Source organism: Monodon monoceros, unplaced genomic scaffold, assembly GCF_005190385.1.
Source record: "Monodon monoceros isolate NGI ecotype Baffin Bay Population unplaced genomic scaffold, NGI_Narwhal_1 Super_Scaffold_13, whole genome shotgun sequence".
In the NCBI taxonomy this organism is placed as follows: domain Eukaryota; kingdom Metazoa; phylum Chordata; class Mammalia; order Artiodactyla; family Monodontidae; genus Monodon; species Monodon monoceros.
Genome location: NW_021703769.1, coordinates 51,266,822 through 51,281,528, shown reverse-complemented (window position 1 = coordinate 51,281,528; position 14,707 = coordinate 51,266,822). Strand labels below are relative to the sequence as shown.

General features: G+C 52.9%; 2 protein-coding genes across 12 annotated transcripts in view; one reads left to right on the top strand and one right to left on the bottom strand.

Moving 5' to 3' along the window:
- Window positions 1–3,571: 3,571 nt before the first annotated feature.
- Window positions 3,572–14,707, bottom strand: part of NAA60 (N(alpha)-acetyltransferase 60, NatF catalytic subunit) — a 29,800-nt gene continuing 18,664 nt past the window's right edge. For 3 of the 11 annotated variants that reach the window (XM_029220733.1, XM_029220727.1, XM_029220738.1), the window contains 5 exons: window positions 13,625–13,721; window positions 12,132–12,366; window positions 10,612–10,965; window positions 8,815–9,792; window positions 3,572–7,085 (listed from right to left, as the gene is read on the bottom strand). In XM_029220733.1, the coding sequence (XP_029076566.1) occupies window positions 10,809–10,965; window positions 12,132–12,366; window positions 13,625–13,721 (489 nt within the window). In that variant the 3' untranslated portion in view covers window positions 3,572–7,085; window positions 8,815–9,792; window positions 10,612–10,808. Of the gene's footprint in view, window positions 7,086–8,233; window positions 9,793–10,611; window positions 10,966–12,131; window positions 12,367–13,624; window positions 13,722–14,707 lie in introns of those variants that run through there. The other 8 variants (XM_029220731.1, XM_029220735.1, XM_029220728.1 and 5 more) reach the window with 8 other exon arrangements.
- Window positions 6,106–6,532, top strand: CUNH16orf90 (chromosome unknown C16orf90 homolog). The gene is given in 3 exon segments (XM_029220841.1): window positions 6,106–6,141; window positions 6,298–6,446; window positions 6,448–6,532. Coding segments are annotated over 3 exon segments (255 nt in total). The 3' UTR covers window positions 6,518–6,532.

Genomic DNA, 14,707 nt, shown 5'->3' with positions numbered 1-14,707 from the left:
GTAGTATGACCTGGAAACATCTCGCTTGCTTCTCTTCTGTGTCTCTGATCTGGACATGTATGCACCGTGGAAACAGAGACCTTCTCTGTCCTACTCAACTCTCTCCCCAAGTCTACAATAGTATCTGGCACTACACAGGCTCTCAGAACATACATGTTGAGACTGAATGAGTGAGTCGGAGTACAATGCCTCACCCCAGTGAAGTGAAAGGTCTTTCAGGAAAGGCCACGTCCCCTGCCCTCCTCCCATGCTCTGTGCTGGCTGTGATGCCCAGTTCAGAGCTGACACAACAGGCTGCCTGAAGTCCACCAGATCTGGTGTAAGTTAGGGCAAACTGGTGTGCACAGGGCACCTAGTGCAGTCTCTAAAGCAGTCAGCTTTGTGACCTTGGGAAGTTACTCAACCTCTGGGGGACTTAGATTCTTCAATGTCACAGTGGAGGTTGTGATGCGGACTTAGATTCTTCAATGTCACAGTGGAGGTTGTGATGCCTGACACACACAGTGGAGGCTGTGATGGGCAGACAGCACTTGACAACCACTGTAGCTGGCAGGGCATGGAGGGAGCACCGAGCCTCCTCCCTCAGTTTTTACATTTTTTAACAGCTTTTTAACATAAGATAAAATGCACATATTTAAACTGTGCAATTTAATAAGCTTTGACAAGTGTATACACGCAAGAAACCATCCCCACAATCAAGACAGAGAACACATCTGCCACCTGTTTTCCTGTGTCCCACCCCTTTGTAATGTCTACCTCCTGCCACTCCCTCTACCCCAGGCAACCATTCCTCTGCTTTCTGTCACTGTACACAGGTGTATTTCTCGGGTTTTATATAAATGGGATCACACAACATATTCTCCTTTTTGTCTGGCATCTTTTACTTGGCGTAATTATTTTGAGACTCATCCAGGTTGTAGCCTGTATCGGTAATTCATCCCTTTTTACTGCTGAGTTGTAGATCCATTGTATGGATACACCACAGTTTATTTACACATCACCTGTTCTGGGCATTTCCAGTTTGGGGCTAGTACAAATAAAGCTGGTATGAACATTCATGTAGAAATCCTTATAAAGACACATATGCTTTCTTTTCCCTTGAATAAATACCTATGAATTACATAGAGTCATAAGGCAAGTGAATGTTTAACTTTTTTTCTTTTTCAATAATTTTTTTTTTTTTTTTTTGCTGTACGCGGGGCTCTCGCTGTTGTGGCCTCTCCCATTGCGGAGCACAGGCTCCGGACACGCAGGCTCAGCGGCCATGGCTCACGGGCCCAGCCGCCCCGCGGCATGTGGGATCCTCCTGGACCAGGGCACGAACCCGTGTCCCCTGCATCGGCAGGCGGACTCTCAACCACTGCGCCACCAGGGAAGCCCTTCGATAATTTTTTTAAAAAATAAATTAATTTTATTTATTTTTGGCTGCGTTGGGTCTTCATTGCAGCATGCGGGTTTTCTCTAGTTGCGGCGAGTAGGGGCTACTCTTTGTTGTGGTGCGCGGGCTTCTCATTGCAGTGGCTTCTCTTGTTGCGGAGGACAGGCCGTAGGCGCGTGGGCTTCAGTAGTTGTGGCTTGCGGGCTCTAGGGTGCAGGCTCAGTAGTTGTGGCACACAGGCTTAGCAGCTCCGCAGCATGTGGGATCTTCCCAGACCAGGGCTCGAACCCGTGTCCCCTGCACTGGCAGGCAGATTCTTAACCACTGCGCCACCAGGGAAGCCCTTCAATGGACTTTTGATTTTAGAACAGTTTTAATCTTTCAAAGGAGTTTCAAAGATAGTACAGAGTTCCTGTATATTCCATCTCTCCCTCACCCCCGCCATTGTTAACATCTTACATTAGTATGGTGCATTTGCCTGATGAACCAATACTGATACATTATTATTAACTAAAGTTCAGATTTCCTCATTTCTAACCTACTGTCCTTTTCCTGTTCCATGATTTGATTCAGGACACAGCATTACATTTAGTCATCATGTCTTCTTAGGTTTCTCTAGACTGTGACAGTTTCTCAAACTTTCCTTGTTTTTGATGACCTTGATAGTTTTAAGTGGTGCTGGTTATTTACTTATTTTTATTGTGATAAAATATACATAACATAAAATTTGCCCTTATAAGTGTACAATTCGGTAGCATTAAATACATTTGGAATGTTCAACCACCATCTCTATTTAGTTCCAAAATATTTTAATCACCCCCAAAAGAAATGTCACACCAACTAAGCAGTCTCTCCCCATTTCTCCTTCCCCATAACCCCTGGTAATCACTAACCTGCTTCCTGTCACTTTGGATTTATTCATTCTGCATATTTCGTATAAACAGAATCATAAAATATGTGGCATTCTGCATCTGGCTTCTACCACTGAGCATTATGTTTCTGAGGTTCATCCATGTTGCCCTGTGTATCAGTACTTCATTATTTTTACAGCTGAATAATATTTCCCTGTATGGACAGACTACAATTTGTTTATCCATCCATTAGCTGATGGACTTCTGGGTTGTTTCTATTCTTTGGTTACTATAAATAATGCTGTTATAAATATTTGTGTACAAGTATTTATTTAAATACCTGTTTTCAACTCTTTTTTTTTTTTTTTTTTTTTTTGCGGTACGCGGGCCTCTCACTGTTGTGGCCTCTCCCGTTGCGGACCACAGGCTCCAGACGCGCAGGCTCAGCGGCCATGGCTCACGGGCCTAGCCGCTCCACGGCATGTGGGATCTTCCTGGACTGGGGCACGAACCCGCGTACCCTGCATCGGCAGGCAGACTCTCAACCACTGCGGCACCAGGGAAGCCCTGTTTTCAACTCTTTTGGGTATATACCTAGGAGTGAAATTGCTAGGTCATATGGTAGTTCTATGTTTAACTTGTTGAGGAACTGCCAAGCTGTTCTCCCTAGTGGCTGCACCATTTTCCATTCCCACCAGCAGTATAAGCAGGTTTCAATTTCTCTACATCCTCATTAACACTTATCTTCTGGGGGGTTGTTTGGTTGGTTGGTTGGTTTTTTAAATTATAGCCAGCCTCATGTGTGAGAAGTAGTGTCTCACTGTGGTTTACTTTTTATAATTTTTAAAAATATTTATTTATTTTTGGCTGCATTGGGTCTTCGTTGCTACACACAGGCTTTCTCTAGTTGTGGCGAGTGGGGGCTGCTCTTTGTTGTAGTGCATGGGCCCCTCATTACAGTGGCTTATCTTTGTCACGCAGCACAGGCTCTAGGCGGGTGGGCCTCAGTAGTTGTGGCACTTGGGCTCAGCAGTTGTGGTTCGCGGGCTCCAGAGTGCAGGCTCAGTAGTTGTGGCGCACAGCCCTAGTTGCTCCACGGCATGTGGGATCCTCCTGGACGAGGGCTCGAACCTGTGTCCCCTGCATTGGCAGGCAGATTCTTAACCACCGTGCCACCAGGGAAGTCCCTCACTGTGGGTTAAATTTGCATTTCTCTAATGACTAAATACGTTGAACATGTTTTCATGTGCTTGTTGACTCTTTGTGTATCTTCTCTGGGGAAATATCTATTCAAGTTCTTCACCCATTTTTAAATTGGGTTGTTTGTCTTTTTGTTGTTGACTTGTAAGAGCTCTTTATGTGTTCTAGATACTACATTCTAATCAGATATATGATTTGCAAATGTTTTCCCTCATTCTGTAGGCTGTCTTTTCACTTCTTGACACTGTCTTTTGCAACACAAAAGTTTTCAACTTTTATGAAGTCCAATTTACCTATTTTTTCTTTTGTTGCTTGTGCTTTTGTTGTCATATCTAAGAATCCATTACCAAATCCATGGTGATGAGGATTTCTTCAGAGTTTTCTTTGAGTTAATTTTTGTATATGGTGTGAGGTAGGGGTCCAGCTTCATTCTTCATTTGTATCTTTTGAACATCTAGTTGTCCCAGCACCATTTGTTGAAGAGACTATTATTTTCCCTATGGAATAGTCTTGGCGATCTGTTGAAAATAAATTGTCCAGAGATGTATGAAATTATTCTGGGCTCTCTATTCTATTCCATTAGTCTGGATGTCTAGCCTTATACCAGTTCCACAGTTATGGTTACTGTAGCATTGTATGCAATAAGTTTTGAAATCAGAAATCTTGAGTCTCAAACTTTTTAAGATTGTTTTTGGCTTTTGGGCTCCCTTGTAATTCCACATGAATTTTAGGATCAGTTTCTGCCTACAAGGCCATTGAGATTTTGATAAGAATTGCATTGAATCTATAGATCACTTTGGGAAGGACTGTTGTCTTAACAATATTAAGTCTTCAAACCATGAACAGGATCTTTTTCCATTTATTTAAGTTTTTTTTTCCCAGCAATGTTTTCTAGTTTTCAGTGTTGTCTTGTACCTCCATGGTTAATTTTATTCCTGTTTTATTTTTTTTGCTCTTTGCTACTGTATAGAAATACAGTTAATTTTGCGTGTTGATCTTGTATCCTGAGACTTTGCTGAATCTTATTAGCTCCGATAGTTTTATTAGCTCAAATAGTTTTTTTTAGTGTGAATTAATTTTTTTCTCTGTATAAGATCATGTCATCTGTGAATAGAGAGAATTGAAGGTTTAACTTTTTAAGAAACTGTTTCCCAAATTGGTGGTACCATTTTACATTCCCCCAGCAACATATGAGTTCCAGTTCCTCCAAATCCTTCCTTACACTTGGTGTGATCCCACAGTACCCCATCATCTACTTATGGGAAAATGGACAGAAAAATTAAGGGACCTATCCAGTCACCCAATACCACCTTCTCAGCATGCTCAAAGCACTGACCCAGATCTCACCAAGTCTGCATCCCTAAACCTTCATTTTCCATCCATGGATTAGGAAACTGATATCCCAAGCAGTCACCCCTGGGAGTGACTCCTCAGCCTGCAAGAGCTGAATGTTTGGCAGGCCTGTCCCAAGCCAGAGGGACCAGGGACCTCCCCTAAGGTTCTTCCCCCTTCCCTTGTCCTCCTCCCACCCTGCCCCTGCCCTTGAGCATCATCCTCTCCCAAACTCAGGGATCTGGGAAACCTGGAAGTCTTCCCTGTGACATCACAGAGCTGGTTGCCAAGGGAGACCTGCAGATCCATCCCCTAGGCAGGGGAGAGCACAGCCCTGCTGCACAGGAGACCCGGCTGCCCCTCCCCCACCTGGCTGGCCCTCCATGGAAGCCTTGGTCTGTGCGTTCTCTCAGCTGCACATAAGAGAAGGTGCCAGGCTGTGGGGAGGAGTGGCAGGAGAGATGCCCTCCTGTCCTGACCTGGGCCCAAAGCCACCAGGGTGGCCTCAGGGACATGCAAGCTTGGGAGAGGGGAATGGCCACCAGTCCAGGCCATGTGACCCTGGGCACCAGAATGCTCTCTCTAGGGTAGGGGGCAAAAAGGGGTGGCAGAAAGAGCCTGCAGTCCTGAAAGAGATCTTGGTGCCAAGACTCAGGCTTCTCAGCCCTCCCTGTTGGTTGGGAGGGAGAAGGAGTGCTTTGTTGGGTGAGGGAGGTGGGAGACAGGGGGCGGAGCCCATCTGACAGACAGGTAAGCTGAGGCTCCGCAGGCCAGGGGTGGAGCCCATCACATAAGCATGTGACTACACTGTCCCCTCACGGCTGCTGTGGCCCACCAGCCACCAATCTCCTGCTCTCCCCTCCACAGATGCAGTGAGCTGGGCCCGAGGACGCACCAGTCACCCCAACATGCCACCCAATATCTATGTGGGGGGGCTGGGGGCCCAGCAGCAGCAGTGCCCCAGTGCCCAGGGAAGCAAGCCCAAGAACTTGCACCACCTCCGGGGCCTGGCTCTCTACCTGCCAAGCCACATGCATTCTGCCGGCCAGTGTGAAAGCCATTGGCTGAGCCAGCTCATGGCCGGGGGCTGCCTCCCACAACCCGAGGGCACAGTCTTGCCCCTGGACTTACCACAGGGGGCTCTGGGACCAGGTAACAGTCACCACTCAGCCCTTCTGGAAGCTCGACAGCCTGGGAAATACAGGTGAGCACCTGTCCAGGTGATGCAGGGCTGAGGACAGGAGGGGAAGACCCCGGGCAGGGTTGGGCTGGGCACTCAGATGGACCCAGGTGGCCCCTCTCCACTCCCAATCCTCCTGGGTACCTGTCCCAGCTCTACATTTGATGAGGGACCTTGGACTGCTCTCCCCCGCTGGCCAGGTCTGTTTCCCCATTTGTAAAATGAGGGGTTCGTGTTAGAGAAGGGTCCTTTCAGTTTGAAACGTGTTTCCCTCTTCCTCCTCCCCTCCCAGGCTTTAAGGAGAACTGCCCCCTCCCCTCCGGTTTTGAAGGATGCCAGGTTCACGGGGGTCATAGGATGGGCTGGCAGCCTCCCCCAGGTCCCTCCAAGTGACTCCTCTACCCCCGCTTTCCTCAGCTTCCAGTTCCAGCATGGACCCAGCCAAGGGTGCCCCCTCCCAGCCCGGTGCCCCTGAAGGCTTGGGGCTCAGGCCTAAGAGATCCTGGGTGGGCCTCAGAGGAATCCACATGTCCCTTGAGCAAGAGAACTCACTCTGGGGCTCTGGAGAGGCCATAGGGATCCAAGTGCCAGGGCTGGTTCTCCCAGCTCAGGACAGGAGGGGAAAGGATGGCCCAGGAGGAGGACACAGGTCCAGGCGGAAGGGCTCAGCCCCCACCAGTAGCATCCCCACACCGAGATGCCTGGGCAGCTGCCCAGCACCAGAGCCTAGGCCAGCCTTGGGAAAACTCGAGGGTGGAAGGATGAGGAGGTCCTGCGGGAGGGACAGAAAGGAGCCTGGGCGTACCCTTGCAGCCTGCTCCAACTCAAGTCTGCCACTTGTACCTGGGAGGCTGGGCGGAGTGGAGAGTTGGGCTCCCAAGAGGCCAGGGAGCCTACAGGTCTAATCTCAATAAAAGCCAAGGCCTGCACCTTCTGCCCCTGGGTCTGTCATCAGGCCAATTCAGCCACAGAAATGGTCCCTCGGCACCTGTGTTCTGAGAGCAGAGTTCCATGTCGATCCTGGGGGAATCCGAGGTGCTCCCACCCTTAGTTGAGGAGGGAGCCGTCCTCCTCTGGGCGGGACTCTGGGCAGGCTTCCTGGGTGGGCAGGGTCTCAGCAGGCCTAAGAGCAGGGCTTGGTGTTCTGGGTGGAGAGGGCAGAGGACAGAGAAAGTTAGGCCAAGTTTAGGCAGGGTGTCGGGAGGAGAGCAAGTTCCCAACCTGGGCAGAGACATTGGCCCTGACCCCATGCCGCCCCTCATTGAGGCCTTGGTTGAGTTCACCCTCCCTGGGGACCCCTGGCTGCCCTGACCCTCCAGGCAGAATGGGCACAGCCCTTCTCCCAGCTGGGCTAGACTCCAGGCAACCAGGCATGGGCTCCTCTGTATCAGGAGGTCTTAACCTCAGCCCTGTTGACATTTGGGGCTATGCCATTCTTTGCTTCGGGGGCTGTTCTGTGAGTTGCAGGATGTTTAGCAGTGCCCTGGCCTCCACTCACTAGATTCCAGTAGTGCCCTCCACCCAGTGTGGCAACGAAAAACATCTCTGGAGAGTCTGAGGTCCCCTGGGGGGCAGAATCTCTTGGGATGAGACCCCCTGCTCTACATCACTGGGCCTCAGCCTGTGGGGACAGATGGGAGAACCTGGGTTTGCCTCAGTGACCCTCACCATTTGGCTGATTTCCTGTCCTGGCAGCCTGGGTCAGGCAAGGGCTGACCTACCCCTCTCACAGGCTTCTGTCAGACCACACATGATAGTGTCAAGGACATTCTGGACACCAGTACAGCTGGGCTCCTTCCAGACATGGGGAAAGCTCCCTCAGGCCCCTGCCCTTCCCCTGTACCCTGGTACAGCAGATTCTGGAAACCTTGGTCTCTGGGTGCTTTTCAGGTTGTTGTACGTGTGCATGCGGCCCTGGGCGGTGGCAGCTCCTAGTCCGGGCCACCAGCCTCAGGCCCTGTCCCATAGGGAGGGCCATCAGGGGGAGGCCCAGCCCTCAGGGAGCAGCACACCCACGCTTTGGAGGGGTCCACACCTGGGCTGGGGTCTCAAGCCCACGTTCACAGCTGTGTGGCTCTTGAGCTACTCCCAGCCCCTCAACCAGTCATTTGTCTAAGAGGGTGACAGGCACGACCTCCTGCCCCCAGGGTGGCCAGAGGCTCCAAGAAGTTGGTAGAAGGACCTGGTCCCCCTCTTGGCCCAGCCAGGGGCTGGGACCTGCTGCCCCCCCCCCCCCGCCCCCTGCCTAAGGCTCCTGCAGTGGGGTGCCCTGGGCAGGGCCCCTGCCTGACCACTGCACTTTCACCAGCTCTAGAACCTCTTCCAGGGCTGTATTCCTTGGCAGGGCAAGGTACAATTATGATCATAAAAAACAATCGCCCTTTGAGCTGGAAGCCGTCCTTGGGACTTGCCAGGGGACAAGCAGCTCCTGGGCCGCCCTCAGCCACGGGGCGGGTCCACAGGCGCAGGGCCTGCAAACACAGGATGTGACCAATTAAAGTCTATTTATTTGTTTGTAGTAAGACAAAACACTATAATCTGTTCAACACTGGGCTGGACACTGCAGTGATAAGGAGGTGGGGGAGGGAGGGGCAGGGCAAAGCCTCTGAGCTCAATTACGAATGTACAAAGTAGAACCTTCTGGAAGACTCTTCCCTTACCCTGAGGGGCAGAAATAAAAATCACATGATCATCGTTGATTCAGATTAGAGAGGACACCCAGCTGGGCCTCAGCATGAAACCAATGTCAGCATGGAGGTGGGGAGTGGGGGGAGATGGAGTGCCCTTCCTGCCCAGGATCCACCGGTGAGGCCGCAGGAGCCCCGGGCCAGGAAGTTCCGAGGGAGGGAAGGACACGGTCACGGAGCCCCCACCTGGGGTTTCCCGTCTCCTGCTCTCGTCCGGCGTGAGACTCTGCGCCATCCCCTCTGCTCCGGAGGGGCAGGCCAGGCAGCAAGCAGCTCTAGGGGCCCTGGCAGAAGGGGTGCCAGGAGCACGTGCCGTCCACGCGCACACTTCCAGGCACTGTCTCTGCCCCAGAGGTGGAGGGACCACAAGGCACGTACTGTCCCCAGCCCCAAAGGCCGGGTCTCACTTGGTCATTGCGGTGCTCAGCTTTGTCCTGTCTGCACCTGGCCAGGCCTCAGAGCTGCTGCTCATGGGGCTGGGGGGCTGTGGGGAGAGGACACCCAGGCCCTCAGTGGTGCCTGTCCTCAGCCCGGCTCCCTGCAGCAGCTCAGCTGAATGGCACATCCACCATCTGACAGGTGGTTCCAATCGCTCGGGACAGAATGAAGCAGCCCATGGGAAGAGGCTGTGGGAGGACTCAGCCTCCTAGTGGGGAATGTGGGCACCTGTCTCGTTATCCGCCCACACATGTGGGGAGCGAAGCCACAGAGCTCAGTGTGTGGGTGAGAAGCCTCCCCAGCTGTGCCCAGCAAGGGTCAGCCCTGGGTGGAGAGACCGGAGCTGCTCCCCACCCCTCCGGGCTTCTGGGTGCTGGTTCTGGACCAGGGGCTGGCCTTCCCGTTATTTTGACCCCTCATTGTTCAGAGGCTCCTGTGTCTTTAGGGTCAAGTCTGTCCGTAACACTTGGGTTCCTCCCTCCCAGAAGTTTATTCCGACTTTGCAGGAAGGAGCTGGAAGGATCACACAGCGGAGGGGAAGAGGCCGGTGAGGGGCGTGGGGAAGGAAGCCCTTTCCCATGCCCTTGCTCCCAGGGCAGCAGAAGAAACAGACCACAGTGAACGCTGCCACCCCTAGGTGCCCGTGGGGCTAGAGCACGTGCGGGGGCCCGGCCAGGGCTCAGCAGAAGTGAAGGTTTCCAGATTGGGAAGGAGGGCTGGAGGAGCCTGTGGGATACACAAGAGGGGAGCAGGGGTGAAGGCTTCAGCAGAAACGCTCTGCTTCCCTCCCCTCCCCAGGGGCCCGGCCTAGGAGCCCAAAGCTGGGTCCCTGGCGCTCCTGAAGTGTGAGCCCTCCTCCAGGTCCAGAGTCCCTTCCAGTGACCACTGGCTCTCCTCGGTCCCAGCACAAACCACAGTACCGACGGGGGTGCCAGCCCAGGAGGCCACGGAGCCCTGCCGCCTGGGCTTGGCCCACATCACAATCCGCTCTGGGCCGTGTCCATGCACAAGGGGTAGACCTTGGAGTCCCCATGACGCCATTCCCTGAGGTCTGGGAGACCAGCTCCCCATGGTGCTCAGAAGCGGCCGTGTCTAAGCAGAGCTCTCATCTAGGTGCCCACCACAGGGCAAGGCCGCTGCTGTTAAAGCTGCCATCTACAGTGAAGCACCACCAGGGACACAGCGGCACTGATAACCCCTGGGAAGGGGAAGCTGAGTGTCTGGGGACAGGAGTAGAAGGGGCGTGATCTTTTGGTAACTTTTCAATTTTTGAACCATGTGAATGCATTATTTTTTAAAAAGTAGTTCAGTAGTTCAGGTAGTTCAGGCCAAGCTCTGGCCAGGTCAAGAGCTCTGCTTTCCCTCCTGAAGTTTCTGAGAGACGTTCGGGAACTATCTCGGCCCCTGGTCTTGCTTCCCAGCACCCTGAGCAGCAGATGCCCATCCAGGGCCTCCTGTTTTCATTGCTGAAAGCACCGCCTCCATTTCCCCAACCATCAGCCCACTGGGCTCTGCTCCCCTTTCTGCACCCCCGCTCTGGTGTACCTGGGGGAGACCGGGCACGCCCCTTGACTCTCTTCTCCCGAGCCCACGTAGCACCGGGCCTGCAGGTGGGGCACGCCGACGGGCCCAGCAGGTGCCCACCGGCTCCTCTGCAGAGGACAGCAGAAGTCAGATGGCTGGGAAGGTGGTTTCCACAGGGTGCCGAGGGGTGGGGCCTGGCAGAGACTGCCCGGCTGGCGTCACATGGTCCGGCTGTACTCGATGCCGCCCTTGGTGGAGATGCTTGACCATGGCAGGAAGCTGCAGAGCAGGCTGTGGGCCTGGCGGTAGATCCTGTGCGGGATGGAACAGGGGCTCAGGTTTGCTAGCGCAGAGCCCAGGTGCTGGATGTAGTCCGTGCAGCTCTGTTAAGGAAGATTCCGACTCGCCTGCCCAACTGCCCCAGGGCGGCACTGTCAGCACGGTGACCATGGGGGCCGCATGCAGACAGCACGCCACTCTTGCAGGAGGCCAAGAGCCTGCTCAGCCTCTGCAGGGCCGGAAAGCCTCATCAGATGGAGGGGGCTCTGCTGCACAAAATAATGCGGGGTAGAGCCTGGGTACAAGGGACCTTCTGGGTGAGGCCCCAGGCACCTGGACACCCAGACTAAGGCTGGACAGGACTGGGTGCTGGGGGAGGGGTCTGGAAGAGCAAGTGTTCCTAGTTCTCCCCTACGCTCAGTCCTCAGACTGGCAGGGCCCTGTCCCTGTGATGAGGAGGGGTCAGCAGTCCTGACCCCGTGGACACCCACAGAGACCCATCTTCACAGGAGCTAGGCCTGCAGGCTTTTGGGCCGTCCTTGTCTTTCTTGTTTATTTCCCTGTGAAATGGATAAATCCTGGACTCATTAATTTAACTTCTCTCTCTCACATACACACAGTATTTTGGGGTTCACACCCTATGACTATCAGGAAGTCTCCTGGCCTCCACCGAACATGTCAAGGGCCAGAGAGAGTTAAAGAGGAGGGAGCAGGGCAGGGACACACCTCTGGGTCACGCACCCAGCAAAGAAGGTTTGAACCCAAGTGTTCAAAAACAGCAAACAAACAAACAAAAAAACAACAAAAAAGAAACAAAAAAAAAACCAAAACAAACAAAAAAAACCAGCAAACAGTTCGTTTCACCTCACTTGCTTGGCTTCTCCCCCACCAGCACACAGCCCCATGAGAGCCGGGGCTTCTGGCTGTTTCGTTCACTGTTGTATCCCCCACGCACCTGGGGGAACAGGAGGCTCTCATTCGATACTTGATAGATGGATGGATCTTAGGCCAGGAGGCTGAACACCCTCCCCTCACACCAGTCTAACGTCCAGTGAGCGCCGAGTGCCAGAGCTGGCCTGCTTTCCCAACGTCCACACCCAGGCTGTCATTTCCCAAGATGTGCCAGCCAGACCTGCCCACAACAGTATCTGGTCCCATGAGCTTGGCCTTGTGGATGCCATGTGAAGGCAACCACAGCTCCAGCTGGCGCACGGGCCCTGCTAGGAAGCCACAATACCTCACCCCCGAAAGAGAAAGGATATAGGATGGTCCAGGGAGGGTGGCCACCGTTGATGTAGAGGACATAAGTGAAGCCATCTTTGAGGACCCCTCGGATGGAATAGTAATAGGGGAGATAGTGATGCTGCTTGAAGTCTCTGTTTTCGTAGAAGTTTATAGCCGTATTGTTGGTAGTGAGGACGTGCAGGTAGATGGCTTTGCAGTGGTCCTGGGCGGTGGTTGATATGTGATCTTTTAAACTCTCAAGTAATAGGGAACCTGCGGAGGAAGAGGCGCAGGGCAAGTGGGAAGGAAGCATGAGGCAGACAAGGAAGTCATCTTTGCAGAGGTCTCTACAGATCTCTCTGCTTTTGGACCAAAGACCGACCTCCCATAACCAACCACTATAGAAGTCCCTAACATCTCATGGCTCGATGGGGCTTGTCACCTGAGGCCCTCAGGCATCCGGAACCGCGGATGCCAGCCTGCTAGTTCCCTCTCAGGGGCTGAACCCACAACAGAGACTCACTGATCTTTTTAGACAATGAAGTGTAAACCTGAGCCCAGGAAAATGTGGAACGGACACAAATGAAGACTCTGCCACTCACTGGCTGTGTGGCTGAGTGGGATGGGAATTTGGAGTCATGCGGGCAGCCCGGCACCCCAGGTGTGGCGGGCACCCGATAAATGGTGGCTAGCACTATTTTTCAATTATGTTTTCTACTCTTAATCAAGAATACCTTGGGTCTCTGTGACACAGAGTGAAGTAAGTCAGAAAGAGAAAAACGAATACTGTATACGCTAAAGCACATATATGGAATCTAGAAAAATGGTACTGATGAACCTAGTGGCAGGGCAGGAATAAAGACACAGACGTAGAGAATGGACTTGAGGACACGGGGAGGGGGAAGGGGAAGCTGGGACGAAGTGAGAGAGTAGCACTGACATATATACACTACCAAATGTAAAATGGATGGCTAGTGGGAAGCAGCTGCATGGCACAGGGAGATCAGCTCGATGCTTTGTGACCACCTAGAGGGGTGGGATAGGGAGGGTGGGAGGGAGGCTCAAGAAGGAGGGGATATGGGGATATATGTATACTTAACAGCTGATTCACTTTGTTGTACGATAGAAATTAACACAACATTGTAAAGCAATCGTACTCCAATAAAGTTATTAAAAAAATATATACATCTTGGGATCAGACATAAGCTGTGTGTGTGGTGAGAGGCACGATAAGGGGTGCCCATTCCCAAATGAGGACATTCGGGAGCGGTTATTAATCTGATCTTGTCAGATTTGGGAAAGAGGCCACGGCAGAAAGACCTGGTGTTGTATGGAAAGAGGACAGGCTGAAAGCCAAGGGAGTGGGTGGGGTCATGGGTCTTGTTGGAAGGGGAGAAGGATGAAGGTCTGGCCCCAGACAGAGGGACAGCGATGGAAGAAGAGACTGAGGGGTATTTATGAGAGACAATCGTCAGAACGGGGCGGGGGGGGCGAGTTGGTGGTGGTGGTTTATGAGCTCTGCCACTCTTACCTATGCCGTGCTTTCTGAATTCCTTCACTACTCCCAGGCTTAGGATGTACGCAACCTGCGTGTCAACAGAGAAGCTGGAGGCTAGAATATCTCCATCCTAAAAAGAAAGTCAGAAACAGTCGCGTCAGCAGTGGAGGCCCCGGTCCCACTGTAGGACACAGCTCACTTGCCAACTTCCCAGCCATGACACCTGGGGGGACACTGGGGCAGAGGGGACAGAAGACAATAGAGGGTCACCTCCACCCCCATGGAAACAAGAGGGTGTGGGCCCTTCTGCGAGAAACTGCAGATATAAGAGCACACAAAAAAATCGCTTCTCTTGGGGTGGGTGGTAGACCAGACAAGGAGGGTCAGGGATGCCAGATGAGTGAAGTCATGGCGGGAAGAAGGAACCGCTCAGCGGGCCCTCAGCACGTGACAGTCCACCCGCCAAGAGACAAGACAGCCCAAGAGAGTGTGAATGTTTTAACTAGGGATCCTACACATCCCCAGGTGGTCTCGCAGTAAAGGGGGAGGCGGGGGGCAGGGTGGACAGTGGTGCCCTCCACCACCCTCCGCTGCCAAGGCCAGGCCAAGTGACACACCGCCCCACGTGGGTCTCTTGGTTCCGGAGATGCAATTTTGGACCAGGAGTGTCATGAATCCGACCAGCACACGGTTCTTATGTTCTTCTACCTCACAAAGAACTAGAAGGATCTGCCATGTGTATGGTTTTCTCTACCCCACTGAAAAGGACACTTGGCGACTTGGCCTTTGTGTCCCGTCCACTGCTCACTGAGTGGCTCCCACGTGCTGGGAGTGGGTCAGCTCCCCACTCCCCGCCCCACCCTCCACACCACAGTTAGCCTGGACACAGGTGGGCTTGTCATCGGTCTCAGGGAGGTAAGCATCCTTCCTGCTCTCGTGACTCGAAGCCTGCAGAAAGGCCAGTGTACCTTTTACCTGCCTCCCTACTTCAAAACGGCTGTCATTGTGAAGCCTGTGGTCGTGTTACTTAATGCATATACGACTGTGTCACGAACACACAGAAAGAAACCAACCAGGTACGAATCTCACACGCCCTCTGGGCTCCCAAGAGAAAGG